The sequence below is a fragment of the Kryptolebias marmoratus genome, linkage group LG16 (genome assembly GCF_001649575.2).
Source record: "Kryptolebias marmoratus isolate JLee-2015 linkage group LG16, ASM164957v2, whole genome shotgun sequence".
NCBI lineage: Eukaryota > Metazoa > Chordata > Actinopteri > Cyprinodontiformes > Rivulidae > Kryptolebias > Kryptolebias marmoratus.
In genome coordinates, this window is record NC_051445.1 from 12890868 (window position 1) to 12904338 (window position 13471).

Below are 13471 nucleotides of genomic sequence, written 5' to 3' on the forward strand. Positions count from 1 at the left end.
GTCAATTTAATTCTGATTTACCCCGCCTAGCCTTTATTATCCAAGTGGAACGCTTATAGATTGACAAGGCGACAATAAAAGTGTTATAGCTTAGTTCAATAATGTTTAGTGACAGGCGTGCCAAATGTTTTTGAGACACTTTACTAAGTTCATACATTTTTAAACACCCAGTATGAGAGCAAAAACATGTTTCGCTTTTATTTCTTTTACATTTTTTAAACTGTAAAAAGAGTATACTTCTTGTACCAGAGCAAAAGTGATCCGTTATCCTCAAGGTCTCGTGAAATGGTTTCATTGCTTACTTAAAGTGACACATTTCCTGTTAAACAGGGCAGTGAGGGAAGAATATTTAGGGCGTACCGTGGGGTAATGACTCACAGGGAGTTGGGCAGTCTGTTTTGGTAGGACAGTCGACGGTGGGACTGTTGAGAATTGTGTCGTTTGATGAAATGGACCTTTTAGAAACAACTGCTGGCGCAATGTGAAGCTGACACAAAATTATTGGCTGGCTGTCTCCGATGCCATTTTAAATTATAAAGTCTGTGAGGCTTTCACACAGAAAAACTGAACACGAAAAGATAATTAAATACGATTAGTTCACTGAGGTTGTTTTTTTTCGCACATATTGTTCACCTTGCCTGCTCAAAAAAAAAAAAAAAACTAAAGCAGAGTTTCTTATAAACTTCTGGAACAAGTTTATGTTCACACTGACTTTTCAAAAACGAACCAAAGTAACGGAGCTACACTGTTTGACTAGAAACCTAATCAGCGCAACATTAAGCCAAATCAGCTGCATAATCTGAACAATATCAAACAGTTAAAATGGGATTAAAAAGAAGTAATTAGTTTAACAATATCGGGTTGTCAAGTGCCATTTAAAGGACTTAATAAACACATGAGAAACCCACCATGTTTGCTGCATTTTAACACTAATAAATCAGGAAATAATACCTTTATTTTCATGCTGACATGCATGAAGATGGTTACCTAAACAATTCATAATCATGAGATGGACTTAATATGACAAAACAACATGTCTCCTGTTAGATAATCATGTGGTGTGTTTACTTAAAAAATGTATCAGGACCTTACAATAAAAATTAGACCTTCCACTTCTGGTGTTGTCTGACAAGTTCTTTAATCTGAACTACAAATGTCTCACAGCCCCAAACGTTACAGGTTTTAATTAGGGCTTTATAACAAGGTAAAAATATCCTCACATTATTTTCCATATTGACTTTGTTTCAGAGTTTGATTATGCTGACAGTGGAGTGTGTGTGAGAAGGTTACCGATGTATTCTTCAGCTAAAGATGTTTGTTTACAGCTAAATTTGAATTATTATGACATACTCACTAAAAGGCCTTTATGTTTTCAATCGTGCATAGTGTTGCTTGATTGTTAATTGTTAATCTACATCTAAAACCTTCTTTAATGATTCTCAACCATCCTTGCTGAAAGTATCCACATATATGTTGCCTTTCTTATCCATAACTAATCTTTGCTCTCCAGTGCAGGTTTTTAATTTGACAGAAGGGTGCAGTTTTCAGGCTTGTCATCATTTTAAACATAGTGACAAGCTATGTGATTAGATTCTGGAAGGCTGCTCACCCCTCCAGGCGGACATCAGGAAGCGACCGGTTGAGAGCGATCATCTCTGAAGCCATGAGGTTGAACTGGTTGATCTTAAACATCTCCTTCATTTTCTCCTGGTTCTCTTTAGGGATCACCACCGGCTTCCCGCCTTCACCAGGTCCGTCCCGCGGCCTGGACAGGGCATCTACAGGCAGACATGCGTACGTACGCGCAGGTTGTGAGAAACGCTGTTATGCGAAAGCATAAAATGTGCGTTTGTGGACAGAAGCACGTACCATCCCTCCCAGGCAGTCCTCTCTCCTTTTTGTCATCACACTTGTTGCACTCGCTGAAGTAGAGCAGGATGAACATGTCCAGCATCACCCAGACCAGAGAAGTGGCTAAAACCACCTTACAGTAGGCGAACCTTCGCATCCTACAAATGTAATTGAGAGAAATAAAAAACAGAAGAAGAAAGGAGGTCAGAATATCAAATTCTTGCTCAGGTGAGGAGTAGTGAGCTTCTACTTCTGTGTTTCAAACCAGTCCTTTATTTAATTGTCAGCCTGTTCAGATGCGCTCCAGACCTTATTTACTCAGGTATTATGTTGTTTTTGGAGTTTCTCTGCAGTATTTGATTGCAATAATCTGACTTGCTGTGGGTATTATACACATACAAACCTGCGTGCAGTTTTCTGTTAAGATAGCAACACAAAGGTAAAAAAAAAAAACAAAAACAAAAGAAAACAGAAAAGCTACAGTGGAAAACGTCAGTATTTCTGAACAGTCTCATTTTACCGCAAAACATGAAATCCCTTTTTTTTCTCTCCCTCACATCAGAGCAAATGCTATAAGAACAACAGCAGCAGAATCAAGAAACGTCCACTTCAAATTGTCGCGCACACTGCTGAGATTGCCTCAGGGTAACAGCAAAATGCTCGGACATATAGACATCTATTCGCGGAGCACCAATTCAGAACAAATTCAGAACAAAAGAACGTCCAAGCCTTAAGGTCACACAGGCTGTGGAAACCCATAGGATCCCATCAGACACGACACAACATATTTTGCCATGTTTACAGTTTAGAGTTTTGTTTTTTTAGATTTCAAATCACTACAAAAGAAGTAGCAGAATATTTCCCTTACGCTCTTACATTCCAGTCCTTGCCAGCTGCAGAGCTGAGCTGTTCTCTCTGCGACTCAGACGAACTGGCATGTCGGCTGCCACATCAACTTTAATTAGCTGTCGCTAATTTTGCAGCATACTCTACGCTCTGATCATAACAATACTGTAATTTGGACTGCGGAGCTATTTTTCCCCTCTCTGCCTGCAGCGAACGCAGAGGTGGGCGAGCACGGCCACGAATAGAACGAAACTTGGGCTCACTCGAGAAGTTGCTCATAATTGATAAAATTGTCTCGAAAGCCACTGAATTCGAAATCGCCTGAATTGTTAAAGTGTAGCTCAACAAGCTTTCCTCCTGTGTACATGCATTACGAGTGGAGGTGACGTTACGTGTGCGTTAAATAGAGATAGAAAGGAATGCAGCTTCACATAAAATTATTTTAATATTCTGAATTGTAAACAAATAATAATAAATGTGACATTTTTTAAACCACTATCAACATCTTGTCACAGCATTCAGCATCACTCGTCGTAATCACACAGGTACAGCCCTAACCCAGGACTCTCCTGGATAGTAAATACAATCCACCTTGGTTTACAGTTTCCCACCTGGCTGCAATCCAGCGTTCTCCGTAACAGATAGTGGTTGATTGTTCAGCATGATGACACAGAGCAAGTTTTCTGTAATCCATTTACCCTTTCTGGGGTCTGCTGCAAATCATCCTGACTCCAATAAAAAAAAAAAGTTTCAGCCGAGCAGCATTTGCTGTTTGGTTGCTGATATTGTACAATCCAACACAACTGCACCTCACAACGTTTGATGTAAACACACGACAACAAACCGCCATACATTTTCTGTAATCTAGTATTAACGTATCCCCATATGAAAGACGTGATGAACTTGGACACAGAAGCAAGTTCACATTGACAAACTCTATAGAAAAAAACAAACAAAATATAAACTCAATATATCCATCCTATATATATATATTCTATATATATCCATCCTTATGACGTAAATGAACAGAGGCATCAGATAATAGAATCTGGATTTATATCAGGATGCTGACACGGACTGGTGACAGCAGTTAGATATCTGATCAGAAAATGACGTCAATAATGGAGCCCGACACTGACACCGACACCTGATATGAACAGAGTGAACTCTTTCAACAATCAGATATGAAGTTCACACACAGAATCATAGGGTTTTCCAAATAAATCATTCCATTTCTTCCAATATCTTTTTGTCTCTTTTCATTTTAATCTGGTATTGATGACGCGCCGTTTTAATGTATTTTTGTTTATCTTAAGAACTGTCAATCACCTTGTTGAAGTGTGTTGTATAAATAGATTAGCCTTTCCTTGTAGTATTGCTTTTTTTAAAACAACTCACACCCATCTCACAACACCATCTCTGACTGTTGCTTTAACACCTCCATCTGTCCACCAGTCCTGTCCTCCTCTGTGTTTATTATTTATCAGAACTCCTCCGAAAACGAACCCAACACTCCAACAGCCTAAAAATGGCACTATGCAAGGAATACTTTTTTTTCCACAGTAACAGTTCAAAACGGAAGCAAATCTATGCTGATATTTTAATCAGTTAAATTGTATCTAAATGGTATCTAAAAATATTACGGCTGCATTCGAGCTTTCAGAAAAAGTTCCCTAACAGACACTATTGTATTAGAATTCTAATATATCCGGCGGTGTGTATATCTGTCCTTTGCACATGTATCATACGAACTCTGTGTGCTCAGTGAAGTCGGATACACACTCGCAGGTAAGCAAACACACGGAGCAGAGAGGGGAGAAGTGATAGTAATTGCTTTTCTTTGGTGGAAAGGAAAAAAAAGACAAGACAGCCCCATTAAAATTCCACTGCTCTCCTTTCCTCCTTCAGCCCCCATCTTGGCTCTTTTTGGCTTATTCTCTGCCTCAATGATCCCTCAGGTTGCGGCAGCACAAGCAGAGAGGAGAAAATTAATTTGGCCACAGTTATTTCTCTCATGCCCCTGGGAGAAGAGAGAGAGAGAGAGAGAGAGAGAGAGAGAGAGAGAGTGTGTTTGTGCATAGCTAGCTTAGCTTAGCTTAGCTTAGTTCGGCTTTGCTTATGCAGCTTGGGAGGATGAAGAACTGCAGAGTGTAGCATTTCTAAATTCCACTTGACACGATTCTGGCGACACAAAGAGTTGTGCACAGCAGAAAAACTAGAGGAGAGATTCGTTTGTTCTGTCCAAGTTTGTCTTCTCAGATTTCTGTCCCCGTGAGTGGAACAGATTCAAAGTCCCAACAGTAGTTTGAGCCATTCTTGTAAATGACAACCACGTACGGTTTATATTTGTTTTTATGTGCCCTGTATCCACTATCCAGCCTAGAGCCTGACATTAAACACATCAACATATTTTATGCAAGATAAGGTTTTCTATCTTTTACAGCAAGACTAATGTAACATGACATTTTAAATGTTTGGCTCCTACTGAGAATCTTTCAGGTCTTATTTGAGGAGATTTTTTTTTTTAACTCTTTCTCAAAACCATGCATCTCCTTTAGCATTTTAATTTTCATGACGCTACAGCTCTCATAACATTCCTAACTCTGGGATTCATGGAAAAAACCTTCAGCTTGCACCTTCTAAACCTGTCCACTGTGACTTTGTTGATGGGACACGGATCACCACCCTCTTGTATAAGCCATCCTGTTCTCATCTTAAGCTTTTAAACACACATTGTGATGTTTGCTTCTAGGATTTTCTGACATTTAATTAAATCCACTCTTCCGTCTACCAGTGAAACACAACCCCAGAGCATTATCAACCCGCCCTCGTAGTAAAAAAAATCGGGCGTATTTAGGCACTCATGAGTAAACCTCTGACTAGACAGATGAATAAGCTTTTCAAAATATGAACCTACCCCAGCCTTTGATAAATAAAGTTACGTTCTAGTAAATCCATTGGAAAGCTAACAGCTACTGTCATCATATGAATTTCCAAAGACCCACGAAAGGTTTCTTTTGATAACTCTTTCATGAGTTCAATATTTATGAAGCACAGAGCACCTCAGGATCTGCTGAACTTTCCTGAAGGTTATCTGCAGTCAATAAGAGGCTCCGATTTGCCATTTTTAACTTTCCCCAAACGCAGTTTTGTTTCCTGGACCTCCAAGTACTCAAATGAACCTTCAGCCACTCCTGACAAATGTCATTTCTTTTTCACATGATGAATAAAAGTAACAATTACTTGCCAATGATATGATATGATATGATACTTATGGTCTGTTTTGTGTTTTTATACATGCCACAGAATTTGCTTTACTGTGACTTTAAATGGAAAAGCATTTACTTTAGTGTAATTAATTAAAAAACTCAAAAGTGATGGTTTTAGCATCTGGTATCCTTCAAGCATGGGCATCTGTTTCAATCATCCTGGTTGCTGAGCAGTGCTACATGTTCATCATTAGATATGATACTTTCTCACACACACACACACACACACACACACACACACACACACACACACACACACACCACACACACCACACACAGGTGTTACTTTTAGTGCAGTTTCTGCAAAAAAAAGTGGAGTGATGATTTGGCACTTTGACAAACTATCATACTGTAGTATACATTTTCTTTGACGTACATCTTTTGTGCTTTTATAAAAGCTACAATGGAGTGCAGGTGTTCTCTCAGTTTTTCGAACAAAGAGCTCAGTTTTACTTTACACAATTGTTTTGCAGAAAAAAAAAACAGGTTAAACAAACCCAATCCGGTAAATTCTTGTGAAGCATTTGTTTGGAAAATTCCCCACTCCTCATCCCAAGAGTATCACTTCTCTCGCTGTTTTGATCCTCTCAGAATACTTGGAATTCCAAGAGACTGAGTATCCTGAAATCCAGTCCTCGCCCTTAATTTTCTTTTTCCGATTCCTTTATTTGACGGCGGCTCCGTAACGCACACTCCAAGTGATGCTGGCAAGGGAAGGGAAACTTGGACACGTCTCTGTTTTCACCTTTACCAATGTATAAGCAGCTTAAAACCGACTCGATGTCAAGCGTGTACCACTGGTCTTTGAAGAAGATGCTAAAAATGCTACCAATCCATTAAACAGACACATATGAATGTTTCTGTTCGCAAAGTCATGTCAAAACTATCAGCTCGATGTCAGCTGGCTTCCTGAACGCCATTTGATCTCATTTAACGTAAAAGGAGTAAACAGCAGTGCTCCAAGCAGTGGCAAATATGAACTGCAATGAATAAAACCACGTACGTGTGTTCGAACTGCTGTCTTTAAGCCGTGGCTTTAAAGTCGCTGCATTTTAAATTGGCCACGTCAGAGGACACCTCGTGCCCTGCCTCCGTGCTGCCTCCTGTGTGCTAGCATGTGTGTAAGTGCGTGTCAGTGAAGTTTATGTTGAGTGCTAGTTACTTTGAAGTCTCTTTTAAACAGCCTGGTTCCGTATGTCATTAAACAGACACGCAATTCTTCATCCATCCTTCGCCACACGCTTCCTCATTCGTCCACATATCACGTTCCCTCAATCGTTTTTGGGTTTTTTCATATCTTCTCCTTTTTCCCAGCCACCCTGGCCCCGCTCTCCAGTTCCTCTCTTAGTGATGTTGTCTTTCAGGAGTGGTTGCCATCACTACTTCCCTACAAGAGCACAATTTCCCCCCTTCACATCCTTCTCTGTGTCGCTCTTCATTTTCCCTTCGTCTGCTCTTTAAAAGGTTTAATCCCCCTTTAGAGATTGCACAACCACAGTTTCTCACAACCACTTGGGAAAGGAAAAAAAAAACCCTCAGCAAAAGCACTCAGAGCTTCTCTTGCCTCACAATTTATGACTGAAACTAAGGAGCCTCCCTTCTGAGAATTTCACGTTTCAATATATGAAAAAAATACAGAAGAAGAGATGGGCGTTTGTATGAGTGCCAATAAAACAAGGATTTATGTGACTGTGGTGCTAATTTAAAAGAAAATAATAATAAAAACTGGCAGTTTTTTTAATTTCATCTAACTAGAGCATGGTTTATATTTTACAAACATGAAGGCACTTATTTTAATCACTTTCTTCCACATTAACAAACACCCATAAGAACATGCTGCTGTCTGAAACATCTTTAAGAAGAGAACTATCAACAATGCTATTCGAGTCTGTGAGCCGTCCTTGGGTCATATGAGCCTGATAAGCTCAACAGTTTCCAAGACAACACTGATGGGAGCGCTGATTTTTCTGAGCAGTAGTAATGCCTCTCAACTGGAGCAATATTACTGGGCTAATATTAGGGGAGCAAAACGAAACAAGGTGGCCTGAAGCCTTGTCTCTATGACTCTCCGTGGAGTGGCTGAGATGCACAAATGACTGTGGCAAAACGTCTGAGGTCACTTCGCATCGGATCATAGCCATTATCAGAGAACACGGAATGTTTCCATAGAGGAAGAGGGGGGAAAACGAGATGAAAATCGAGACAGGATGAAAGGGAGCGAGACTCGTATCATGAACTGAAGAACAAGATGGAGAAACGATGGGCAAAGTACTGACTATGGATCTGCCCACAGTACACAGAAATGCTAAACTCAGAGCTTTTAACCTTCCAATCAAATGGTGACAGCATCATTTCTTTAGACAGTTTTTGAAATTACAACTTTGTTGTATTGGCACTCTAACCCTTTAGCAGAAAATCTCAAAACTCCATTAACACAATCTTTATATTTTTAAACAATGACTAAAATGATGTCTAAATGATGCACAATAACAAGATGAACATTTTGTGTAAAATGCCTTTTAAAAACATGGACTTAAGTTAAAACTTAAGATATGCTGAGAAAGTTAAATATACAGTATTAGCATTATTCTACACCATAAGCAGTTCTGTGTTCTTTTCTTTAAACACTAATTGCCAAAACCAATCAATAAAGCTCTATTCTTCCGCTGCATATGTCAATAATGTTCTGGGGAGTTTGGTGTAACAAAAAAAAAAAAAAAAGTAAGGTAAACAGTAAAACAGAGAGAACTGCCAACTGCAGCGCAAAACTCCCAGCAGAAATTGATTATCAATGCGAAACTTGGCACAGGAGCAAAGTGGAATTACACACTTCAATCTCCAATCATTAAAACATTTTTGGCCTAAATCAATACACATTTCTGTCACAGCTAGTGTTTCCCTAATGACTGCAGAAAACGGTGCTGCCTGTCCATACCAAGAAAAAAACCCACCTCTAAACAAACAGAAAACAGGGACAGCCATACGGACGTAGTGCAATGCATTTAAAATAAATTACAACAGACAGGAGGCCCTAATAAACCACTTTATCATGGCTGTTGGTCTGTTAGCTGCCAATGCGTTTTAACTGCTTTTTAGCAATCCCCCCCCCCCATTCGTCTTTTTGTTTTTCCGTTTTGCGCTCCAGCTGAATTATTTTCACCTTGCGTGTAAAGGTAATAAGAATTTACACACTTAATCTAACACGATGAACACACCATCGCACAGACTGTGCATTCATTAGTGTTAATACATGCTCCCACAGACGCTGTAATCATTTCATTACACTTACAGTTTGAACTGTTTGACCCAACAGAGCTGTGTGTCTGTCCTAGTCCGTTTGACAGCTGTTTTACTTTACTACCTCTACAGCTGCTACTGGTTTCTGGTTTCAGCTGCAACCCGGGCCAACCAGGCAGGATTTAAAAGACATTTTACTTACACACTGGCCTACTAACCACTAAACAATCCGCACCGTTGCGGCAAATATCGAAAAAAGAGGAAACGTGTTATGTTAAACTGTAATTTTCTTTACAAAATACTTTTTTTTTCACCCCTTCTTCTAAACGGCACAGATTGCGATTAGTTGTTTTTGTGGCTGGTAATGTCAAAGATGTTCATCTTCTAGAAAAGATAAAATAAATTTTCATAAAACAAAGAAAAGAGAATTATTTTTAACCTTACTCATGTTGTAAATTTTATAAAAATGATCTCATGTTTTTCTACAGCATGGAATAATTATAACAAATAGTCAATGAAAAGTACACAAATTATGTCATCACAGTGAAAAATGTTTACCTTGATACGTTTATTTAATATTTTATTCAAACGAACGTGCATTAACTAAATATAAACATGGGTGAAAGATAAATAAAGCTCTGCCAGGTCATTGCATACAAGACATTTGTTTTGCAGCAACATATTGGTTTATTGTTGCTAATCTGCATCCTAATGTTGATCGCAGTTCAAAAACAAATTTATCAAGATGCCACCCACAAACACCTAATTGCTTAACGAAATGCAAATCTGTCTTAATACCAACAAAAATTAAAACACTGAGGGGCCGTTTACACAACTGGAATATTTCTGTTTGGCCGTTCGTTTACACAACAACAGCGGTTGAATTATCTGACACCGGGACTTTTTGAACCCTGGTCTCAGAGTGGAATTTTTCAAACCCTCCCATTTGCATTTCAAAGAAAGCCACAATGTGTGAAATTGCGCACCACAGACAGCTGCAGTCAAGAGCTGAACGAGTGTGTATGAGAGCAGTAATAATGGCGGATAGTAGTGTGCGGTTTGTGTTATTTACCCTTTTTCAACATGTAGCAGCAACACAACCTTGCTGCAAGTCCAAACAAAATCCATGTGTTCACCATTTTGGATGTAACTGCTTCCATGCTTGACAGACTGGTGTCTGCGTGCATGCGTGTGTAAGCGCCAACTAGTGGCCTGGCATGGAAACTACAGGAGGTTCAACAAGCACAGCGGCACCTAACTTTTTTCCAATTAACATCTGAAAATCTTTAACGTTTCCAGGAGATTGGCCATGTGTAGACACGGCCTAAGGCTCTGTCTACATGTGAACAGTCTTCTGGAAACGTTAGAGATTTCCCAATGTTTATAGGGAAAAAGTTACACATTTACAAATTAATCCTGAGCCTGTAGTTTCCATGCTAGGTCACCAGCTGATGCTGTGATTTTTGGATTTCAACGACACACGTATGCGCGCAGACATTTCAGTCTCTCCAGCTTTAACCCTCCTGAAGCCCTCAAAACGGAGAGAGAGACAAAGAGAAGTAGAAAAGTCCTTGTAACTTTGGGTCAGTCTGACTAGAAGGCCACAGGAGGGTTAAGTCAGTTACATCCCAAGATGGTAAGAAGCACAAACAGAACTCTGCTGTCCGACATTGCTACTGTTGTTGATCTACTTGCACAAGCGCAGAAAACATGTTGACTGCTACATAGTGTGTGTGATTTCACACCAATGCCGGGCATGTCCAAAAACTTCCACTCGGAGACCTGGGTACAAAAGTGTTGGTGTCAGAGAATTCGATCGCTGTTGTCGCTGCAAAAATGTTCCAGCTGCAGTTAAAAACAGCGTAGTGTAAACAGGGCCAAAGGAAACAAGAAACCTGCTTTGAATCCATTGTTCTATGCGAAGTGAAACTCTGTGCCTGCTGTTGAATGAGTTTATATACATATTTAAAAAAAGATTTTATACTTTAGCAGTATGTGTATCGATTCCTAACAAATGAAGAAGGGCAACTGCTAAGATTAAGATTCATAACTGAGCACAGCAGAGGTCTATTTGTGTCTTTACCCATTTTAAAAGGAACTACAAAAGAGAGATAACTCTTTGACATGGTGCTCATAAATTAGGCAAAAAACAAATTGTGAGACTGTTTGTTTGAAAGACAATTGTTTCTGTTCGTTTTCACTGGCTTCGATGCGGAGCAGGGTGTAATGAAAGACAATGGCAGGAGAAACATTAAAGTTACAAGAACAGAGACAGTACAAAGTAGTCGTTCAAATGTTTCAAACAAATCAGATGTAAATTAGAGAGCACAGAACAGCTGAAAAGTGGAACCACAATCTGACAGCCTTAACTTTACAGCACTATTAAACGTAGAACCCTGACCCCAGAATTTCACAATGTCTTTCATTTAAAACATAAATAAATGAGATGCAATGCATCAATGCATTTGGTTGCCAGATTTACAGCCTTACACACAATTACTTATGTAGTACTAATTTTAGAAAGTGAGTAACCAACCTGTTTTGTATACTTTGAAACTGAAAGTAAACATAGAAAGAAAAAATGTCCTACAGAAAACTTGCTTTACATATTAAAACACTTTACTGGAGCTAAATAAGAAGGCTCTAACACAAACACACAAACAAAAGAACTACAAAGCAAAACCTCATGGCATACTTCTCAACCAAATTAAAAGGAAAAACATCACTTTTTATCTAAACAATATGAATACTAATGTAAATATAAATACATTAGTACATTTACTTTATGTACTATATATAGATTCTTGTAACTTCTGTCCAATTATGGCTACTATTTAATGGTTGTTATGATTAAAAAAAATATGGTATTAGCAGTTATTTTAAAACTGCTTATTGGGAATCTGATGACCAACAATGAGGTCCAGCCTCCACTGTTAGAACCACTGCTTTAATATGTAAAGAGGCAGAAGCCAACCCCCCCACACCCCCAATAAAAGCTGCCAGTCCTCATAGTGTGCAGGTGAAGGAAAGAAGAGGCAGGAGAAAGCCACCGTGCTGCTTTTAATAGACACTATCAAAAGCCCGCGTGTCACTACTGCAGCATAAAATCCTGTCTGAGGAGATAACGAACGAGAGCGAGGCGCTCCACCGGTGCCTGGGAAAAGTTGCCTGAAATGTGTGGGAGGCACTTTTCTTGGTTCTGTAAAAGCATTTCCACGAATTTCCAAGGAGTGTTGATCAACAGCAAGCACCGGAGGAAAGCAATAACAGTAATGTGACGGCACACCTTTGCGCCCATCAACCTGCAGGTTTTGCTACAGCAGAGAAATTAAGGTTAAAGTTGGTTTGGTATCCCTGAAATTAGAGGCGTAACAATGAAGACTTGGTTTTTTTGTTAAAGCCGAGTTGTTCTGGAGAAAGGAGTTGACGTTATTTCTCTCCTATGACTATTTTGCAGGCAGAGCCAAGGAAGCACGAGGAAGCTGAAGATTTAGATTGGTAAATATTTTAAACCATAAAAAAAGGCAAGCAAACAAACACTGAACATAAGAACACAGCTAAACTGTTTGTGTACAATATCTGAGGAGATAATGTGTTTTAGAACTGCAGAGCTTTAAGGGTTTAAAGAACTGATACAAGTTTCTTGTAAATATGCTGCACAGAAGAGAACTTTGTAGTGTAATCGGGATTGTCTACACCTCTTCATACCCTATTTTTGACTGCAGAATGATTTACCAATAAATATAAAATAAACAAATAGCGTTTTTTATTTTTGTAAATGTCTCTACGCAATAAAATTGTTATGACGAATTCCTTTGCTGCAATAACTATAAACCAAGTCTTAACACTGAGCATATTTTTTGGTATGGACAAAGTATCTGAGGTGTCGTTACCACACTCCACAGCAAACACATCTCATGAGGTCAGGCATTCTTACTACCAGAGCCTGACAGAAAAATGAGAGATAATGAGAGAAAGATTTATACAGTCACACAATCCCTTCCAGACACAGCTATCAGAGCAACAACATCAGTTTGTGTAAAAGAACTAACACCACAGAGTCTACATCCTTCACTTACTTCGGCGTGATGAAGACACATCAGATCTCATTTTCCATCAGTTCACAGTTTGGCTTTTATCAGACTGGCAACCTGGTGCCCATTTTAGCCACAATCAATACTGCCTGATAATATGAAATGTTCATAAGCTGAAAAAGATCTTTGGAGAACTTGGCTGCCAATTTGACACTGAGGATGAAAATTACAACT

At 39.1% G+C, this 13471-nt stretch overlaps 1 protein-coding gene across 1 annotated transcript in view; it reads right to left on the minus strand.

The window, feature by feature from the left end:
• galnt1 (UDP-N-acetyl-alpha-D-galactosamine:polypeptide N-acetylgalactosaminyltransferase 1) overlaps positions 1–13471 on the minus strand; it is a 52147-nt gene that overhangs the window by 18512 nt on the left and 20164 nt on the right. The window contains exons 3-4 of the mRNA XM_017425128.3: positions 1870–2009; positions 1610–1778 (exon numbers count right to left, since the gene is read on the minus strand). Coding sequence (XP_017280617.1) covers positions 1610–1778; positions 1870–2008 — 308 coding nt within the window. The 5' untranslated portion in view covers position 2009. The remainder of the gene's footprint in view (positions 1–1609; positions 1779–1869; positions 2010–13471) is intronic.